The 20,550-nt window shown below is 36.9% G+C and overlaps 2 protein-coding genes across 2 annotated transcripts; both read left to right on the plus strand.

The window, feature by feature from the left end:
• The first annotated feature begins 660 nt into the window (after window positions 1-660).
• On the plus strand, window positions 661-7,782 carry LOC130216253 (uncharacterized). The gene is made up of 6 exons (XM_056448151.1): window positions 661-734; window positions 1,078-1,392; window positions 3,851-4,171; window positions 4,254-4,361; window positions 6,052-6,113; window positions 6,933-7,782. Exons 1-6 carry the CDS (start codon window positions 686-688, stop codon window positions 6,978-6,980), a joined length of 903 nt encoding a protein of 300 aa, XP_056304126.1. The 5' UTR covers window positions 661-685; the 3' UTR covers window positions 6,981-7,782.
• Window positions 7,308-15,810, plus strand: LOC130216609 (lymphocyte function-associated antigen 3-like). Its single transcript, XM_056448501.1, is given in 7 exon segments — window positions 7,308-7,314; window positions 8,018-8,065; window positions 11,920-12,249; window positions 13,627-13,914; window positions 13,981-14,085; window positions 14,640-14,692; window positions 15,721-15,810. Coding segments are annotated over 7 exon segments (921 nt in total).
• The last annotated feature ends 4,740 nt before the right edge of the window (window positions 15,811-20,550 follow it).

Genomic DNA, 20,550 nt, shown 5'->3' on the forward strand with positions numbered 1-20,550 from the left:
TGAATTTTATTAAATTTTTTAATTAAAAACAGTTGAGTCAGAATCCACGTCCCTGAGACTGATTAGATTTTTTTCTTTTGTCTGATCAACTGTAAGATTACAACAGCAAAACAGGAAGTACAGTTTAGTTCGTTCAGCTACAAACCAAACCACATTAAACAAATGGCCGAACAAATGTGATTGGTTCACCCAACAGATCAAACCATGCATGCAAGATAATCAGGCATGAATGTTTCCGTTTGACACCGTTTTTGACACTGAGAATGTGCAAGTCATTTTACACCCAAGATAGAAATGATTACATGAGAACCATGATATGAATAAATGATTAGAAACCAACTAAAAACATCCGATTTACTTTACGATTCAACTTGTTCACAAATCAAGTATTCAAATAGATCAACACTCCTAAATTTAACAGACAAATACTTATTTTAAAACATGAATATTTACTGGGGGGGGGGGGGTATTTTTCTAGTTCATAAAGAATTTGTACACCATTAAAAAAAGGTTAAAGATTTAATAAGAACTAGAAGATCATTATACAATATTGAAAACTTTCAGATAAGATCAGAGTGTGTGGTTGTGAACTAGGAAGGTTAGTGTGTGTTGGGGGAGGATTCACACATCAGACAGACAAGTTTTAACGGATGGCATTATTAGATCAGACAACAAACTGAAGAAAATGCTTCATCTGGTTGTCTCGTTCTGTTTGTGCTGCTGGTGTCTGACCGGTAAGTTATGAAAACATTTTTCAAGGCCTGAATTCAAGATAATTCTGTTTAGATTTGGATTTTTAAAAAATAATAATAATTATTATGATTTTATTTATTATCGGTGGGAAAATAAGGCCTGGAATAATCAGTAAAAATAATAAATAAAATGTTTATCCACAGAAAAACACTGAATATTTGAAATGTCATGCCATTTGTAAATTTCAAGAATTATAAATGTATGGAAAAACTTCCAATATTACTGAATTTGTTATTTAAATTCAAATGATCTTCTTTCTGTTTTTGCTTTAACAAATTATAACAAGCTATTTCCAATTTCAGTTTTACACTTACAATTTTTCAGATGGGTTTGGAGAAATTGTGTCAGTGCTGGAGGGAGATTCTCTCCTTTTACATGCTTCCAATATACATCAAGATGATGATTTGGTATGGAAATTCGGAGCTGAAAAATCTTTGATTGCCGAAATGAGTGGAGCTGCTGGAATCTTCTTCATATATGATGATGTTCTTGATGGGAGATTCAGAAACAGACTGAAGCTGGACAAAGTCACTGGCTCTCTGACCATCACAAACATCAGAACTGAAGATGCTGGAGATTATGAACTGAAGATCAGTGGCGCAATACTGAGAGATACAACATTCAGAGTTTCTGTCTATGGTGAGTAGAGATCATGTATTCACTTACAAATTAAACTCAGTCCACTAACTCATAATGCTAATTACTACACATTTATTTGACTATATGTACAAAAACAAAATGCACCAATGGGATTATTGAGATTTCAAAGCAGAAATCTGAAGTTTAAAATTTCAGAGACAAACTTAGTGAACAATTCAACCCTGTCCATTGACTTTCCATTGCGGGAAGATGTGCCGTTATCATTTCTGACTTATAATAAGGAAATAAAAAAGCTGAGTGTGACAAGATGTGCAATAAGCAAGCTAAAAAACCCAGAATTAAAATTCTAAAAGCTGTCAACCCCCCAAAAATGAACATTAAGGGCCACAAAAGCAGAGCACAGCGTGTCATATTAGAAAACTTACATTAAGCCTGCTAAAAAGAAATATAATCAGCGATAGCAAACACTCATTATTTTTGATTGTGTTAATGGATTATTTCAGAGTGTAGGAGATATGTGGAGAAACTCAACAGTATTGGTCTGAGTCAAAGCTCTTTTAACGTACTGTTATTGTAGGACTGATCCAACTGAACGGCCCAACTTACAAGTTATTTGATAGAATTAAAAGAGCTGTTAGTCATTTTAGCGACTGTAGCTATGGCACTCGCAAAAACAATGTTCAGCTTTCTGCTTTACCTACATTATAATAGTCAGTAACACAATGTTTACTGCACATGTGCTATACACTATAAATGCTGGGATATTTCAACCCAAATTGGGAAAAATATGGACAAACTTTGGGCTAAATTTGTAATTATTAATTTAATTTAATAAATAAACCCAAGCGACTGGTTTTGTCTGTTTTTAACCCAAAATTGGGTTGAAATAACATCATTTTTTTTAAGAGTGTCAAAGTGATGAAGCACGAGCCAGCTGATGAGCAATGATGGTGACAATGGACAACTAGGTAAGACTTATGGCAACTTATCAGGTCAGATGGATCCAGATGCAATTTTCTTGCCCATTCTCATTAGGAAACTAGCCAATCAACGTCACTCAAAAAGTCGCCCAATGTCTCGTCAACTTCAGGAAATCAGGTCAGATGAATCCTCATGCAACTTTCTAGCCCATTCTCGATAGGAAAGTAGCCCAATGTTTCGTCACTTCAAACAGCTGCCAAATAGCTTATCGTTCCAAATCTCGCCACGTGGCATATTGTTGGGACTCGCCACGTCGCATGTTGTTGGGGTTACAATGCAACCTGCTCACCAAATGTTTACGTTCAAACCAGCTAGTAGAGGTGTGAACCTACACTGGTCTCACGGTTCGGTTTGGTTACGATGATCATGCCATCAATTCGGTTTAATTCGATATGTTGGTGCATCAACGATGCTTTCCATACACAGTTTCATTTGGAGGGGCAAAAACAAGCTGTCTGTACAAACACACACACAAACACACAGCACCAAGCAAGCGACACACAGCATCACGCTCTCTCTCATTCTCACACACACACACACATGCATGCTTGCTCGTTTGGGAGCGATATTGTGAGATGGCCCGCTCCCGTTCAAATTACCCCAGAGTTACCGACTGCTCCCGCGCTTTATTTGGAAATGTATTCCCACGCCGCCAGAAATATGGTATGCAGACCTCTGTCCAGAGGTATCGATGTGACAGCTGAGAAGAGAGGAAAAGTCACGCCAGCAGGTCACATGGGCCAAAGTGAGAGAGAGAGAGAGAGAGAGAGAGCGAGAGAAAAATAGAGTACACTTTCATTCTCTCAATCGCAGTGACATAGGGGCTTCTTATCAGTGAAAGACTGATCCAGCAAACACACACGCAGTGAAATTGTGCACAGTTTCTGCGTTTTTAAGTAGTTAAAGCATTGTAAATACCCGCGCTCGCCTTCCTCGCCATAGCCCATATGAGATAAATGACGTCAGTACACAATAACCGGTTATGATTATTACTGTACCGATACCGAATTGTCCATGTCTGCATCACGGTGCACTGAAGAAACAATTAATTTTGACACCCACAACAGCTAGAGAAGTGCTGTGCAGGTAAACCTCACTCCTCTGACCTCTAAAGGTGCTCTAGCGACAGACACTAGAGGCCATGGTCTTTAGCCTCCTTGGGAGAGCAACAGACTCCCATATGGAAAGTCGCCAGTTCAATCCCAGCTCAGAGCAGGTTGGGTGGTGTAGGACCAGCGGGGTTACACAGAGCCACTTTCTGTCTCTCTCACATTGAAAAAACAAAAAACACCTGTAGGGAACACACTCGTTCCTCTTCATAAGCACTTCCACTTTCTTAAAAACACTTCCATGTCAATGTAGACAATGTCACACAGCAGCTTTTGGACGTTCTTTTATAAATGTCAAGGCAACTTCCCGCAATGGAAAATCAATAGTTGGCTTGTTTTCTTGTGGGTGTGGCCTAAATTAACTCATTCGCTTTCATCAATTATATTTAACCTCTGCTATTTTTCAGCTCGTCTGCCTGTCCCTGCCCTCATCAGGGACTGTTCTTCCTCCTCATCTTTATCCTCACCGTCTAATTGTTCAGTGTTGTGTTCAGTGGTGAATGTGAGCGCTGTGAGTCTCTCCTGGTACAAAGGAAACAGTGTATTGTCCAGCATCAATGTGTCTGATCTCAGCATCAGTCTTTCTCTACCTCTGGAGGTGGAATATCAGGATAAAAACACCTACAGCTGTGTGATCAACAACACCATCAGCAACCAGACCACACATCTGGACATCAACACACTATGTCAGACGTGTCCAGCTAAGGCGGAAACATTACCAGTTTTATGTGAGCTCGCTATTTAAAATACAGCACTGGTGTTTGGTGGCGTTTATTGTAGACTTACATGCATGACATTTTTTCCCTTCAGATCAGAGTCTTGTCTTATGGCAGATTGTGCTGATCTCTGTTGTTGCTGGATTTCTGCTGATTGTAACAGTAATCGGGATCGTCTGCATCTGCAATAAAGGAAAAACAAGTCAGAAAGCAACTAATGCACATGTTATATGTGGATCCTCTTGACTAAAATTGTGACCCTGATGCACAAAACCAACAATATACTGGGACAAATGATTGATTATTGAATAAAAATTAAATATCACGTTCCAATGAACATATATTGTCAATTCCCTACCATAAATATGTATGAAGTCAAGTTTTGATTTTTAATATGCATTTTTTTTTTTATTTAAAGGGCACATAGTTTACCTCTTTTTTATGATTTAATATTAATATTATGGTTCTTCTGAGTGTGCCAGTTTAGGTTCAGTTTAAAACACAATTCAGATTGTTTTATTATAATGTGTTCAAAAGTGTCATGTTGGGGGCGTGTCCACAGCTCGCTGATTTAGGGGTGTGTTGCTTCACATGTAGATTAGTTTCAGCTTCCCACCCAACGTAACAAGGGGGCGGAGCCATGAGCTCACCCGCTCTGCGTTTGCAACAGAGGCAGACTGAGAGGAGCAGGAGTGAGAGGATCCGCATTCAGTCGTACATGTGCGACTCTGACACAGACCAAGCAGAGAGTACAAAATCATATGTGTCTTTGTACAGTTTTACAGCCAACTGTGTGCTAGTTTCAAGTGCCGAGCTTGTACACAGAAACTAATAACCACGCACACTGAATTAACTTTGACTGAGGCACCGGATGCGCCGCTCGAAGCCGCGACACGGCACACCAGACACTCTCTGTGGCGCGGCAGAAACATGAAGTGTCCTGAATGCCCGTGCCACGCATTTTATAATTCTAAACATAGGTTTCTATTACGGTACACACAGCGGCGCTTCAAGTCGGCAGCGGTCTGCGGTGCCCAGCTGTCGAATTGAGTGTACCCTGATAGAAACCTATGTTTAGAATTCTAAAACGCATGCTAGTTAAGATCACAGGGAGCTTCTGGGATCGCGAGAAATGCAAACGGCTGAAGTATAAGGTAGACTCAATGAGAAGTACACATGTTTGCAAACCTACCTAAAGATACAACCAATAATTCCGATTAGAGCGATAATGTGGAGAATATTGATCTTGTGTTGAGCCCAATGAGCCTTGCATCTAAAAATAGAGCTAGGGTGTTTCTTTAGTGATATCGCTTCGACTTACGCTGAAAATGGCGGACGTGATTTAACAAACTGAGGATATGATGACGTGCCTGTCAATCAATATTGGTGGGCGGGGGGACCGCACTCTTACGTAAAGTTGCGGTCGATTTGAAAACCGCTCCAATTGGTCCACCGTTTTTTATGTTGTTAAATTGAAAAAAAAGCACTGGGTGTGCTTATATCACCCCAATATGACGGTCTATACACCATTCATGCACATATGTCTGTCCAAACAGCTTGAAAAGTAGATTTTTCACCATAGGTGCCCTTTAAAACAAATTTACACAACTTTAAAAGAAATTTTCTCAATATTTAGATTTTTTAAGCTCTCAAATTCTAGATTTTCAAGTAACTGCATCTCAGCCAAATGGTGTCCTATCCTAACAAACCACACATTAATAAAAAGATTATTCATCCAACTTTAAGATAATACAAAAATCTCAATTTCCAAAAATGGAGACTTTTATGACAATTTTGTGGTCCACCAGGGTCACAATTGGTGTTTGAAATTTTTCCAAATTAGTAATTGCAACCAATTATTTTTATTAATTAATTTATTTTTGTTTATGCAGTTCGGACCAAGAAGAAGAACACAAAACATTCAGCTTTGTGTAAACCCAAAAAACGAAAAACGGTAAGATTCTTCATGGTGGCGGTTTTGCAAGAGGCTTTGATTAAAGATTTGCAGATCAAGGAATGAAGCTTGATTGAAGTTTTGCACAATTGCAGCTAGTCTGCTGGGCCAACTGACAAAAAACATATATATTCATTTGATTTAATGTTATATTAATCTAAAGTGGACTGGAATGCAGTTTCGACCTTTAAATCTGCCACTTTTTTTAACTGAAGCTTGATGTGAAACTAAATGGAACGGTGTAAAGTTCTAAAGCTGTTCAAAAACTCATTCCAGAGAGACAGTTGAGATACTCTAACTTAGCAGTGAAGAAAACAGTGCATGTCTGTAATCAGTAAAGCGGAATATAGATGCACTGTGACACATCTTTAGTTTACAGACAGTACATTTCTATTTGTATACAGGTCATGAATTAACTATTATTATCATTATTAATATTATTGATTATTAAAATCTTGACCATCTCACTAAAGTCAATTTGTGATGGGTCTCTTGCTTACCATTGCTTCGTAATTCAGGACCAAATGAGGAAGCATGCATATTTATGGTTTGGTGCTGTCATGTTAAATTTGACAAAGATAGCATGCCTTTACAGTTACTATGTGGTTTATCATGGCATTTCTGAGGATAGTTGGGATCCATACACTTACTAACACAATTTAGGGGATTCATTTGTATATTTTAATTCGGTGGATGATGCTCCTGAAACTTTAGAGTGCATGTGCATGGCATAATTAATGTCAATACCTTTCTTTTTAAAAAAGGTTTTTGTCATGAAAGTTCTGGTAGACTCCTGACTGAGTTTGTGTTTTCTTGCAGAAATCAAAAACACAGGCAGTGTATGAAAACGTCCCCAAAAAACGGTGATCTAACACTGGATCTATATTGGAAAAACGGTAATCTAACACTGGCTCTATACTGGAGATGGTTTTGGCACACCCTGCATAACCCTCTTTGGAGAGCACTTATTTCCGGATTCATTCTCAGTTTTGTTTTCAACATTATCATCATCACACCTTTTGAGTTTGTCTAAATAAATAATTTAATGTTTGGTGTATTGCATTGTAGCTGTGTTTTTTGGTTATTCTCTGTTCTTCCTCATTCCCTAAGCTTTACATACATGCTAATTTTCTGCCCTCTAGTGGCTAAACACACACACAACACACATATATTACAGCACCCCTCCTTTACCTTATGGCTCGTTTCCACTGACTGGTACGGTACGGTACGGTACGGTACGGTTCAGTTTGGTACGAGTCACCTTTATCAGGCTTGCGTTACCCCTAACAAGGGTAGCCTTTTGGTGGGCGTGGTGTAAGACAGAAATTTTCAGTCGACGTCATTCTCGCTCGAGGAAATGTCTACAGTAAAGCTGTACAGGTCACTCACATATCATATGAGAAGCACTTCTCACAAAACAGATGCTTCAAACACATAAATACTTGTGTAGAAATGTTTATTACTAACTTTTCAATGAACATGAGTTGATTATAACTGCAGATCAATGACAGTGGAAACGGCTATAAAAGTGTACCAAACCGAACTGTACCGTACCACTCGGGCCACTAGAAATTCCTACACTTTTTTTTTGTCACAGACTTTTTTTTTTACATAATTAAAATATAGTTCCATTTGTAATACAAAAATGATAGTAATATAAACAAATTAAACAATACTGTAATTTTACAGTAACTAGGACATATTATATCACAATATACCAGTTTCTGTAGTAAAAATAAAGTATACTATAGTATATTAGTTCACTATTGTCAATACTATATGTAGCATTTATTTAGAGTATACTAAAATATATACAGTATAATACAATTCACTCTAGTATTGTTAAAGAAACTACGGTGCGCACTACAAATTAAGATTTAACTTGATCTCACAACTTTTTATAGAAATCATATTGTTGTTGTTGTTTTTGTTTGTTTGTTTTGTTTAGAATGGCTGTGTGTATTAGACTGAATTGTAAATTCGTATTGTATTTGACCAAAGATGGAACTCAGTGAAGTATTTCAATGCTTAATAGAAAAATGTGACGTTTTTGTATTGTTATGGTTATTATATTTATATAATTTTTAACCAATTCAAGTTCTCTCAAGCAGCTGAAGGGCAAATATTCACCCAAAATATTGAACTTTGGTACAAAATAAATACAAACAGAAAATTTCACCTTTGACGATTGTCCACTCCAGAAACTTTAAATGACTGAAAGCTGAAGATATCTCATCATGTATCAGTTACAGCTGTAAGGAGAAAAATACAGACTATTAGTAAGGAAGTTACACTGATAAGTTATTATGTTGTGCAGATGCCATAAGGTTCTGTGAATTGTTGGTTAGTTAATAAAAACCTACCTTAAAAGTCTCTGTACATCTCGTGTCCTTCCTTCAGTCTGCATCTGAAAGACTTTTTATCCACTTGTTGTCCAGCAGGTGGAAATCCTGCATACAGTCTGACCATACTGGTCAAAAAGGAGCTCACCAATGCCTGGTATGTATGCCAAAAATGTTATCAAAGGTACAAGCAAAAACAGCTTGGTCCGTTACACTTTTGAGCCAGGATGTAGATAGTTGGTATAAGTGCATGTTCACACAGCATTCCTAAACTGACTATAGTACTGAACACAGGGATTCATGTAACAGTGGATAAAACCCAATGTGAGAGCTGTGAGTGTAAATTTCAACTAACACATACAAATACTATTGTCACAAGTTCTCACATTCAGATTTTGAAGCTCTAGAGGTTTGCTACTTACTTACCTTCAGCTTGAACCAATGAGCTTTTTGCTGAGGTAACAGTGCTTAAGCCACCGTGCCACCATTTAATAAGATATACAATATTATTAAAAAGGAAGACTTCAGAAACTCTTGTTCAGAACAATATAAACTAGTGAAGTGTAAAATACATCTAACAGATCAAACATAGATGTCTTGGCTTAATTTGAGCTGTTAGTGAAACTCTAGACATCTAACAATAGTCCAAAGATAGACTCGTCATCAAATAGACAGGAATGACTGACTACACATGTGAAGTCTTTCTGATCTGTCTATTTGATGACTACAGTCTATTTTTGAGCTGAAGGTCAAAAGAAGTTCTGTGCTGTCTGGTAACAGCGGATCAGGGAGCAAGTCTGGGATCAGCGGGATGGGTTGACATCACCCCCGAAGTCAATAAGCAGCATCTTAGATTCCAGCAGCAGTTCAACCTTGGCGGTGAGGAGATGGGTTCCTTCTTGGTTCCTCAATATCTTGCAGGACTCCTACAGTTGGCCCTGTCACACACCTGGTAAGACGATCTGATGAGCTCCTCCTTTTCTGTGGTAATCTGCTCTGTCGCTCTTGATGGCAATGGCTCACACACCATGGGTGGTTATTCATCTGTGGTCGGCTCTAGCAAGCACTCCCTATTGTAGGGTTGGCTTGTTTTTAGGTCTGGAGTGCCACTGACGAGGTCTTCCTCTGCACCAACGATGAATGGAGATCCTCGCCTTGCCAAAGAGTCCACTCAACATAAGTTAGGTGGCAAAGTTTCTTCAAGGACTATCCTAGGACGACGGTCCTCTGCACACGATCTTGAGGCTTGCATAGTAAAATCTGTAGATCACATCATCTGAAAAGCTGGTGCTGCAGTTTAAGAGTGCCAGGAAGAGTCTGGTATAGTCTTCTGAGCTTCGTTCCCCCTGCTCCAGCAGGAAGAAACAAAATTCAAGGCAGGTGGTAGGGTTCATGGAGAACCTGAAAAAGGGGAGGCAAAATAAACACTGAGGGCAGTGTTTAACTTGTGAATTGCAAGGGCCCGGAACAGATTGGAGTAACAGATCCAGCATCTTACCCGAGGATGGAGAGGTGTCACGCAGTGGATGGCAGAGGGGTATCGTGGACGAAAGAGAGAGGGTTGGGGAGTCGTAGAAGAAAGTGAGGGTTAACAGCGGATGGGGGAGGAGGGCGTGGAGGAGGGGTAAAATAAGGTACCGGATAAGATTTCAGAGGTGCCGGATACAGATCCAGCGTGTTCTGGCACAAATTAAGTGAAAAACACTTTTCTTTGTCATCCCGGTCAGGTTTTACTTGGGCACAGTCTATTTCAGTTCTTCAAAAGAGCAACGCACCAACAATGTGCCCTAACACACCTCTATTTCAGACCAGCACACCCATGAGTCCACAAAATGGCGCAAAATGTGAAAATTAGGGTTGCACTGCTCTGAAAATAGCAACAAATCATGCCAACCATGTCTTGCACCTTATTGCGCCGGGTGCATGATATGCCTTTTACGATTATATATATGCAAGCTGAGCTGCATGCAATGGTTTTAATTTGCACACCTAACCCTCACAGGGATGTCCCTGGTTTCATTGAGTGCATTGTTTCTGACGCAGCTTGCATATCCAAGTCTGCATCCAGATACTATTGTGCTTTTCTGGCTCAATGTCAAATAATTTTTCAGGAGGGCATAGAACTAATGCTCATAGCAGCAGGACAGGAAGAAGCCCTTTTTTATGTGCAGGTGGGCTTAGTTCAGTAGGCATTGAGAGCTCATTTTCACAAACAAGTTGTTTGTCCACCAGCAGATCAAAGCACATTTCTGAAGAAAACCAACCGCAGCAGTTTCGATTTGACTCTGAAGATGAACGTCAGATAGCGCACGTGTTTTTTTCCATTCCCTAAAACCAAGAGCTGAATATATGTACACAATTTTTAAATCTGCAGTAGACTTATGCTACATTTCAGTATGAGATGTTGTTCGTTCACAGTTCTGACAATATTAATCTACTTAATAATTTTAGAGGGATCACAAGAGTCAAACATCATCTAAAATGATCAAAGATGAAATTGAAGAATGTTTGTGTTCATGAGTTGAATCTTGTATGAATCATGCGTTCAATTTATGTGTGCTGGTTTAGCGATATTTGTGAGGGCTCAAATGTCCTCCATTAGAGACACTTGAAAATATATATATATATATATATATATATATATTAGTCCAACTCTAAAAAGTCTATTAACACAACATTGAGTCAAATATAAACAAACCCAAGAATTGGGTTAAAAAAACTTAAATATAAATTAAAAAATTAAACCAATGTTGGGTAAATTTAACTCTAAATTTGCCAAGTGACAAATAGTCATAGTTAAAATGGCTTAGATATTGGTCCAAACATGTTATTATCTTTATCTCCTGTTTGTACATTTCTCTAATGTTTCTATTTAGTAGCTGAGGTTCAGCAATAGAACATCTCATTAACCTGATATAAAAACAATAAAAGTCTTAAAAATGCTGGGTTATATAAACCCAAGGGTGGGTCAAATGTGGAAACATCCAACATTGGGTCAATGTTTTAATTCTAATATGAATGCATTTTTTAATCAAATAATCAGGTTGTAGATGTTTAACCCAGTGTTTTGGGTTAAAAACTAATTATTTTTCGTTAAGTGTATGTAGTATTGTGTGTGTGTGTGTGTGTGTGTGTGTGTGTATGTGTGTGTTAGATCATTAAAAAGGTTGAGCTCAGTCAGGGGGAGGATTGAGATCATGAGATTAACTTTGACTAGTGAACTGTCGTGAAGAAAAACATCCGACTTTTCACTGAACTGACAATGTTTGACGTGTTTGTTTTGTTCTGTTTGTGCTGGTGCCGTATAATTGGTAAGTTTTCAAGATTTTTGTCATTTATTGTCATTAATTTCAGTTCCAGAGTAATAATCTCACATGTTTGTGTGTCTCTGCTAATGTTACTCATTATTTTCTACAATATCGTGATAATTAATCTGTTTAAAATCTATTTTTAATGTTCTATAGGTGTGTTTGGTGTTGAAGTGAAGTCAGTGACAGAGGGAGATTCAGTCACTCTAAACTCTGAAGTTACAAAGATACAAGAAGATGAAGACATACTCTGGAAATTTGGAGCCTTAAGTCTTAAGTCTTTAATTGCTGAAATGAGTGGAGCTGCTGGAGTCTGCTCCACATATGATGATGTTTCTGATGGGAGATTTAAAAACAGACTGAAACTGGACAATCAAACTGGATCTCTGACCATCACGAACATCAGATCTGAACATTCTGGACACTATGAAATGCTGATACGTGGAGCTACACTGACAACAAAAACATTCAGCGTTTCTGTCTACGGTGAGTAATGATCATTGGTCCCATCATTCTGATTTTATAAACTATTTAGGTACTGAAATTTAAGTAAGAGTATACGTTGCATATATAAAGTGCTCCGCATATATAAGTACACCCCTCACAGATCTCTCTTTTAAATTCATATTTTTAATAGGAGGCTATTAAATTTTATATTTGTGCATATACATTAAATTAGTCAGTACTGAAGTCAAATCTGGAGCTCATCTAACAAAATAACTTACAATAACTTTACAAAAACTAGTAGAGGCAAATTTATGTTGTAGAAAATTATTAAATACAAATTTTAAAAGAGGAAAAAGCAAAAAAAGCAAAAAATTAAAAAAATTTGTTGATATTATATACATTGTAATAATTGAATTAACATTAATTTAATTGTATTTTCTTTCAAATTCTCAGGTGACTAAACTATTATTTTAATAAATATATCTGTTTAATAAATCTGTTTTGTTGAAATATACCAAAATACATTGCTTATATTCACTGAGAAATGGATACAAATATTTATTTTCAAAATGGGGTGTACTCAATTATGCTGAGCACTGTATTTCATTAGAATTGTACCCGAGTTTGTACCATGACCAATCATTTAAGCAGTCTTGATCTGTTTATTTCGTATGCACCAGGGTATGGATGGCAGCATTTACTGTACAATTATTTTAATGAATTGCACTGAGATGTAAACCTGAAGTACAAAACCATGACAAGTGTCAATTTTTGAAAATTGAGATTTATAAAGTAATTAAGTAAATTATGAAGTAGTTTATAAAGTAATTATAAAGAAATTAAGATTTACATCTCTAAGTTAATATAAATATGCTTTCTATTGATTGAACAATACAGTATTTAGCCAAGAGATTAGTCAGCACTGAAGCCAAATGAGCTTATTTAACAAAATAACGTACGATAATGATTGAAAGACTAATACAACCAAATTTGTATGTTTTAGAAAAATATTAAATACAAATTTAAAAAAATAGAAAAGTAGATGCAACTACTTAAAAATGTGTAATCTGAAGGTAAAAAAAATCTAAAAACTAAGAAAATAACCTTTAAAATTGACTAGAAATGCAAATTCTTAATCAAAAGTTAAGTTTTGATTTACTTAAAGTAGAAAATTTACATGGAACATGATCTTTACTTTATATTCTAATGAGTTTTTGGTATAAAAGAAAAATCAATAGCTTTGCCCTATAGAATATGCTTCCATATTGCCAAAAATGAACAAGTGCAACATAAGATCCAGCATAGGGTCACAAAAAGTGTAGGGTGAACACACCCCAACACGCATTCAAATATGGATCTGAAATAGGAATTGTATTAGATTTGTTTACATTTATCTTATGTTCTCTAATGTTTCAGCTCATCTGCCTGCTCCTGTCCTCACCTTCAACTCTTCTCAGTGTTCTTCATCCCAGTATAATTGTTCAGTTGTGTGTTCAGTGGTGAATGTGAGCGCTGTGAGTCTCTCCTGGTACAAAGGAAACAGTTTATTGTCCAGCATCAGTGTGTCTGATCTCAGCATCAGTCTCTCTCTACCTCTAGAGGTGGAATATCAGGATAAAAACACCTACAGCTGTGTGATCAACAACACCCTCAGCAACCACACCACACATCTGGACATCAACACACTCTGCCAACCATGTCCAGGTACGGCAGCATTAATATTCACAGTATGAGTATAAATTCACACTCACTTATGACTGTCTTCTTCAGGTTCTCCTGTCTCTGTACCTCTGCTGATTTCTGCTGGATCTCTGTTGATTGTATCTTCAGTTGTGATCTTGATCTACAGGAAACACAGAAAAGGTGACCAAGAAGGTGTGAAGACGTTAAGTTCTTATACATTTATAGTATTTATAGTATAGTAATTTGTTGTTTTGATGCATGTAAATGTATATAAAGTGTTTGTAGATGTTTAATCATATTTGAATATAATTTAGTTTGGGGTAAAATAAAAAAAATTCAGCACTTTTTAAACGTAAATGTGTAAATAAATGTAAAAAATACCAAAAATGTTGCATCTCTCAAACAAACTGCACTGAAACTAAACACTCTCAAAATATTAAATCAGATATGTTGGTGCATCTATTCAATAAAAAAAGCTTTTTGAACATAACATTACATGCGTAAACATGTGCATCGATTAAAATTTATCAGTGACGACTCCTTAAGCTGAATAATTTCATGAAATACAATGAATGCAAATGACCTTACTTTTGATGAATGTACTTTAGAGTAAAGACAAACATGATAATACTCTGTTAATAAATTTTTATATGGGGAAAACATTGCTGTAAATGTAATTTGATTTGATACTAATGTGTATATACTGAAGAATCACATCTCAAGACAATCTACTCCTGTTCAAACAGCTGAGATTCAGTCAGAGCAGATCACTTACAGTGAGCCTGTGTTCAATACATCGGTAAGTTGATTTTTTATGAATCTTTATTGTTTTCTTGTATCATTTCAGCAGCACATCAGATCAATTTGTGTAATGATCTACCATGCTGAACTGAGCAGAAGCCTTAGGCCACCAAGTTAAGCAAAGTTTAAAATAGCATTTATATTTTATTTCCGATATTTTATTAAGGTGCTAATAGAATACTGTAATTTTTTACAATCACACATAAAACGTGTGGTTTTAGAATTTTTCCATGTTGTATGATCATTTTTTTTTTTACATAAAAATGTTGCACAAAACCACCCATTTTCTGTGTGTTTCACGTGCTTTAACCATGTGATATTGACAAAAGCTGTGTTATGGATTTTTTTAAACAGAAAAGTAAAGAGGAGGATTGCACAGTGTACGCACCTGTTACTGTGTGAAGATATTCAAAGGTAAATTCTTTTGTAAGTACAAGTGCCCAGGATTGGAACATCCTGTGACAATTTCAGATTCAGAGTCAACAGTTGAGTTTTGAAACTGGTGGAAAAACACTGCATGTACAATGAGGAACACACCATTCAGAGGCATTTAAAGTTTAAGAATTGAAGATGGATTAATTTGGAGATGGAGTGAATTGGATGCTTAAAATATGTTTTTGTAGAACTAGAACGTTAATTAATTATCTATTTAATATGAACCACATGACATGGCTTAAAGGTGACCTATAAAGAAAATTGTCCTGGTTACTGTCATAACCCATGTTCCCCGAAGGATGGAACGAAGATGTTGTGTCAACTGAATCACTTGATGACCAATCCCTCTCAAGAGTAAGAAAATCCACCAATGAATGCCTATGAATTGGCAAAGCACAGCTCCTTACAGGTGTGGATGATATATTCAACTTAGTATATAGCTTGCACCTAAAGAAGAAGCCAGGCTTTTAACAATTAAAAGAAGCTGAACACTCAGCTATCAGCTAAAGACCCAGCTGATGTAGCAAGGAGTCTCCGTTTCCATCTTTGGTAAACGTAGGTTATGACAGTAATCAGGACGTTCCCCTTCAGGTTGGAAACTTCTCCTTCAGGTTGGAATGTGTATGGAAAGCACAAAAGGAGCTGGTCCTCGACACGGGGAACTTCACTTTGGCTGACTGACGTATATGGGATCACCAACAGGGATAACAAATAGCTGGTACTGATTGCCAAAATGCGGGCTGACCAATCAGACATACCAGCAACATAAAAGGCCAAGCACCCAGCTCCTCCACTGAGTCTGTGTTGAGGGCTAGGAGTAACTTTCTACCTTCCTCCCAGGATCTGGCGGAAAGTTGGAGGTGCGAGAGAAAATAATCCAATGTTTAACATCCTCGGAGCTTGTGGCAAAGTGCACCGAGGTTGCAAGCTGGAAGGCAGCACATCTCAAGCTGGAAGTGCTTGGGCTTTACATCTGGAAAGTGGAGAAACTGCTCTTTCTTGGTTACCATCAGCTGTGCACAGCTGCATTCATTTGCAGGTGGGACCCCCGAATGGTCCTCTTCGTCTTCTCCCAGCATCACATCACAGGGTTTCTTCACCATCCGTGTACCAGATTTTGTCGTACCCTGGGGCAGAGGTGCTGACTTACTGTAGGGGGGCTTGATGCAGCCACTAGCCAGTGGAATGCCCTGCAGTAGCTGAGCGGATCTTGGAGCTGCAGGAGGAAGGTTTTGGCAAGGAGCAGCCAGCGTTGATGGGACCAGCAGGGGAGCAGTCTTTGAAGCTCATCAGCAGATGACCTGACCCATCACACTTGACTGTTCTTTCTCTGCCGAGGACTCCTGGGTAAAGTCCCCTACTAATAGGCCTGTCTGGGATATGGGTGTGCCAAGAAAGCAAGCTTTGACGGCATGGCACATATTTACCAGGGTAAGCCAATGTGTCAGTTGACAACGTTGAAGTTCCCGATCTGAAGGGGAACTGGGTATACCTAGGCAAAGTTGAATACTGAAATAAAGGGATCTGTACATTAAAATGGCCATACTCTGAGCCTCAAACACCATTTTTCACTCATTCTCATGTAAATTTCACAAGTGTAAAACCCTGGTAAAAAAAGGCCAATAAGAACCATACAGACTGTTGCATTGCTCAATTTGGAAATTTATTAGCACGCCCTCAACATTTGCATGTGATTTAGATCACGTTCATTGTAATCAAAGTTTCAACAGGCAAAATAATGACTGATATGTTGCATACATAATCATTAATATGCATGCCCAGCTGCGATAACTTTCTATTGGCCCGTTCCCACTGAGTGGTATGGCCGTTTCCACTGTCAAAAGGTGTACCGAACTGAAGCGTACCTTTCCACTTTTTCTGCACCCTTTTGAAAGGGTACAGAACACGAGAAAGGGTACCAAAAGGCGGAGCTAGACGGGCAGCTGAACGCTATTGGTTTACAGAGATACGTCATTCGCTTACGCAACAAGCCAGAATGAAAACAAAAAACCCGGCATGTTTGAAAAACACAGCCGAGAGATTATAGCGGAATTATTTATACATATAATAACGAGCCATGGTCGATCTGGGCTCAAACAAACCTTGTCGTCGTCTTGATGAACATCCACAAAGCCAAGAAGAAGAGCAGATTTACCCTGTGCCCCTTACTTTTTTACAAGCCAGTCTGAAGTGCGAGCGGTTTAGCTTTCTTGCTTGCGCTCGCCACACGTCTACATCTGAAATAGCAAACTTCTTGAGCTGATGATAATAACCTGCGCTTGATTATTGACGTGCTTTTGAAACCCGATTATGTCAGACGCTGACAAATGCGAGAGTGAAGCATGAAAAAGCAAAGGAGAAGCCGGAAAAAAAGGAGCACATTATTTTTCAGCAAACATGAACAAACTGCCATGATTAACTATTATCATCACCTTTTGGATTATTATGAACTCAGAATGATGGAATTACTGTCTAACAGAGGCTACATGTGCTGCTGAAGATTACAGACACAGATGAGAGGTTTACACTGACTGTAGGCTATATTTTGTGTTGTTTTTTTAACCTAAATAAGGACGAAATGTCTGTTGTGTGTAGTTCTTCTGTAGTTGGTAATATATAAGTGTATACATAGTATAAAATGAATGTTTAAGAATCTTGTCATTTCACTCAGCTCCTTTTTCTGAAGTTAAAGAACCACCAAAACAGTTGATATTAATTACTGGCTGCATTTTTATTTACATTATAGCAACAAAATAAAACCCTATACATCTTTGCTGGTCTCTTTTGTCGAGTTTAATTATAATTTAGCCTATATTTTTATCGACAATATAACTCGCATGTGTTTATTTGAAAGTACATTATGCTGTGTGCACAGAGCTAGTCACCCACGTCTAGTCCTAGAATAAACTGCATGCTTCAGGTGACAAAACCCAAAATAATTAGCAGTGGAATATTTAAACCTTTGCAGTGGTCAGTTTAGAATATCTATTGAGAACTGTCTCTCTGCATTTTCCACGGCAACTCGTGAAGAGTGGCTGACTTTAAATTTGGATTTGAAATTGTCTGTCAGTTATATTTTAAATTCTGTGGATATCCATGTTTAGAATATACATTTTTTCCCCATATTGATATAATGATCTATTTTTCAACATATGAATTGTTAATGCTGTAATTATAATAACTGTTAAGCTTCCCAGCAATGACTGAAAATAAATGATAAACTAAAGGTTCTGACAAAAAAAATTAAATGAGAGTAAATGTGCAAAAAAAATTTAAATAAATAAAAAAAAAAAAAAAAAAAAGTTTCACCAGTTTTAGGCGTAAAGAGGTAGATTAAATGCACACTGGTTGGTTGTTGTCACATATTTCTCCTGTTTGATTACCTGTGGAAAAGTCCAGATCATAGAATAATTTTTTCGTTTGTGAAAACGGGCCATATTGTTTTATCATGTCTTGAGGAAAGTACATTATTGGCATCTGTACATAGATGCGGATTTGAGCCAATAAACAAACAGGTTCTGCACGAGCAAATGACTGTGTTTTATGTCGGTGTGGTTAAAAGGTTTTCCATTCTTGCTCGTGAAATGTAAGAAGTCTGCTTTTCAGATCATTCACATTCCTACAAAAATACTAAACTCACCAATGCTGATGTTTCACAAAAGCTTTGTAATTACACACACACACATACACATACACATACACATACACATATATATATATATATATATATATATATATATATATATATATATATATATATATATATAGATAGATAGATAGATAGATAGATAGATAGATAGATAGATAGATAGATAGATAGATACACACACACACTCACACACACGTATCTTATCTGCCTAGTTTCAGAAGGTTTTTCATCTCTAACAAGAACTTAATATTCTTTCCAAGAACCCTTCTCGATTGCACACTTTTCAACAGAGACCATATCATGTTTTAAACAATTCTTGAGCTGTGGTCTGTAGACTCTATACTGTATTTGACCAAATGGTTTAAAGAGACTTTACTGGTGTGATTCTTAACAGAAAATGTGATACAAAAAAGTTGTTTAACATTTGATTAGAATTAACCGTTACAGTCCCATAAGATGTCTCGGGTCAAGGATCATAAATATTTATAAAACAAATAAGGTGGAGGGTGAAGACAGCAAACAAGGACTTAAATGAGATGAAATAAGCAGTAATTTATTTTAAATAATAAATAATAATAATAATAATAACAATAGTAAAATAAAGATAAATCTAATTAAGTTTTTAAAAAATAAAAAACTAGAGCGGCGCCTAAATAAAAGAAATCAACAAAACCAATTAATTGTAACTGAAACTCCAAATCCCTAATCTTCCCAACCAAAGACAATGTGAAAAAGAAACACGACATCTTCTGCGTACAGAACGCCTAAATAAACCACACTAACAAAATACAAAACATACACTACAGTTAGGAAGTTTGCTATTTTTTGTGTGTCAAACAGAATTGCGATATGGATGTACAGTTGAAATCAGAATTATTTACCCCTGTTTATTTTTCCCCAATTTCTGTTTAACGGAGAGAAGATTGTTTCAACACATTTCTAAACATAATAGTTTTAATAACTCGTTTCTAATAACTGATTTATTTTATCTTTGCCATGATGACAGTAAATAATATTTGACTCGATATTTTTCAAGATACTTCTATACAGCTTAAAGTGACATTTTCAACGCTTAACCAGGTTAATTAGGTTAACTAGGCAGGTTAGGGTAATTAGAAAAGTTATTGTATAATGATGGTTTGTTCTGTAGACTATTGAGAAAACATATAGCTAAAAGGGGCTAAAAATGTTGACCTTAAAATGTTTTTTACAAAATTAAAAACTGCTTTTATTATAGCCGAAATAAAACAAATGAGACTTTCTCTGGAAGAAATAATATTATCAGACATACTGTGAAAATTTCCTTGTTCTGTTAAACATCATTTGGGAAATATTTAAAACAGAAAATGATTTCAAAGGGGGTTTAATAATTCTGAACTGTAAAAGTGCTCCATATTTAGTTTACCTACCCTAATGCCCTGGTTGGAGCATAAGAAATCTCGGTCATAAATCTCAAACAAATCTCACTGAAGCTCAGTACAGTAGCCTTCTCACACGAAAAACAGTTGCCTCAAACCGTGCCTGTGTGCGATCGTCCCCTCTCACCTCTCTTAGTGGGTAGCCTAGCGAGTACACTAGTTTGGCCTTGACCTAGATAAGATCACACACTAATCACAGAAATCATGATTAACTAGAGACAGAACACTCTGAACTTTCAATCATCTTGTCAAAGTCTTTACATTTAAGTTCCTGTTAAAATCGGCTGTTTGCCAAATGATGCATTTAAAAAACACTGACCAAACATCAACTGTAACAGATAACAAAATAAATAT

Source organism: Danio aesculapii, chromosome 22, assembly GCF_903798145.1.
Source record: "Danio aesculapii chromosome 22, fDanAes4.1, whole genome shotgun sequence".
NCBI classification, from domain to species: domain Eukaryota; kingdom Metazoa; phylum Chordata; class Actinopteri; order Cypriniformes; family Danionidae; genus Danio; species Danio aesculapii.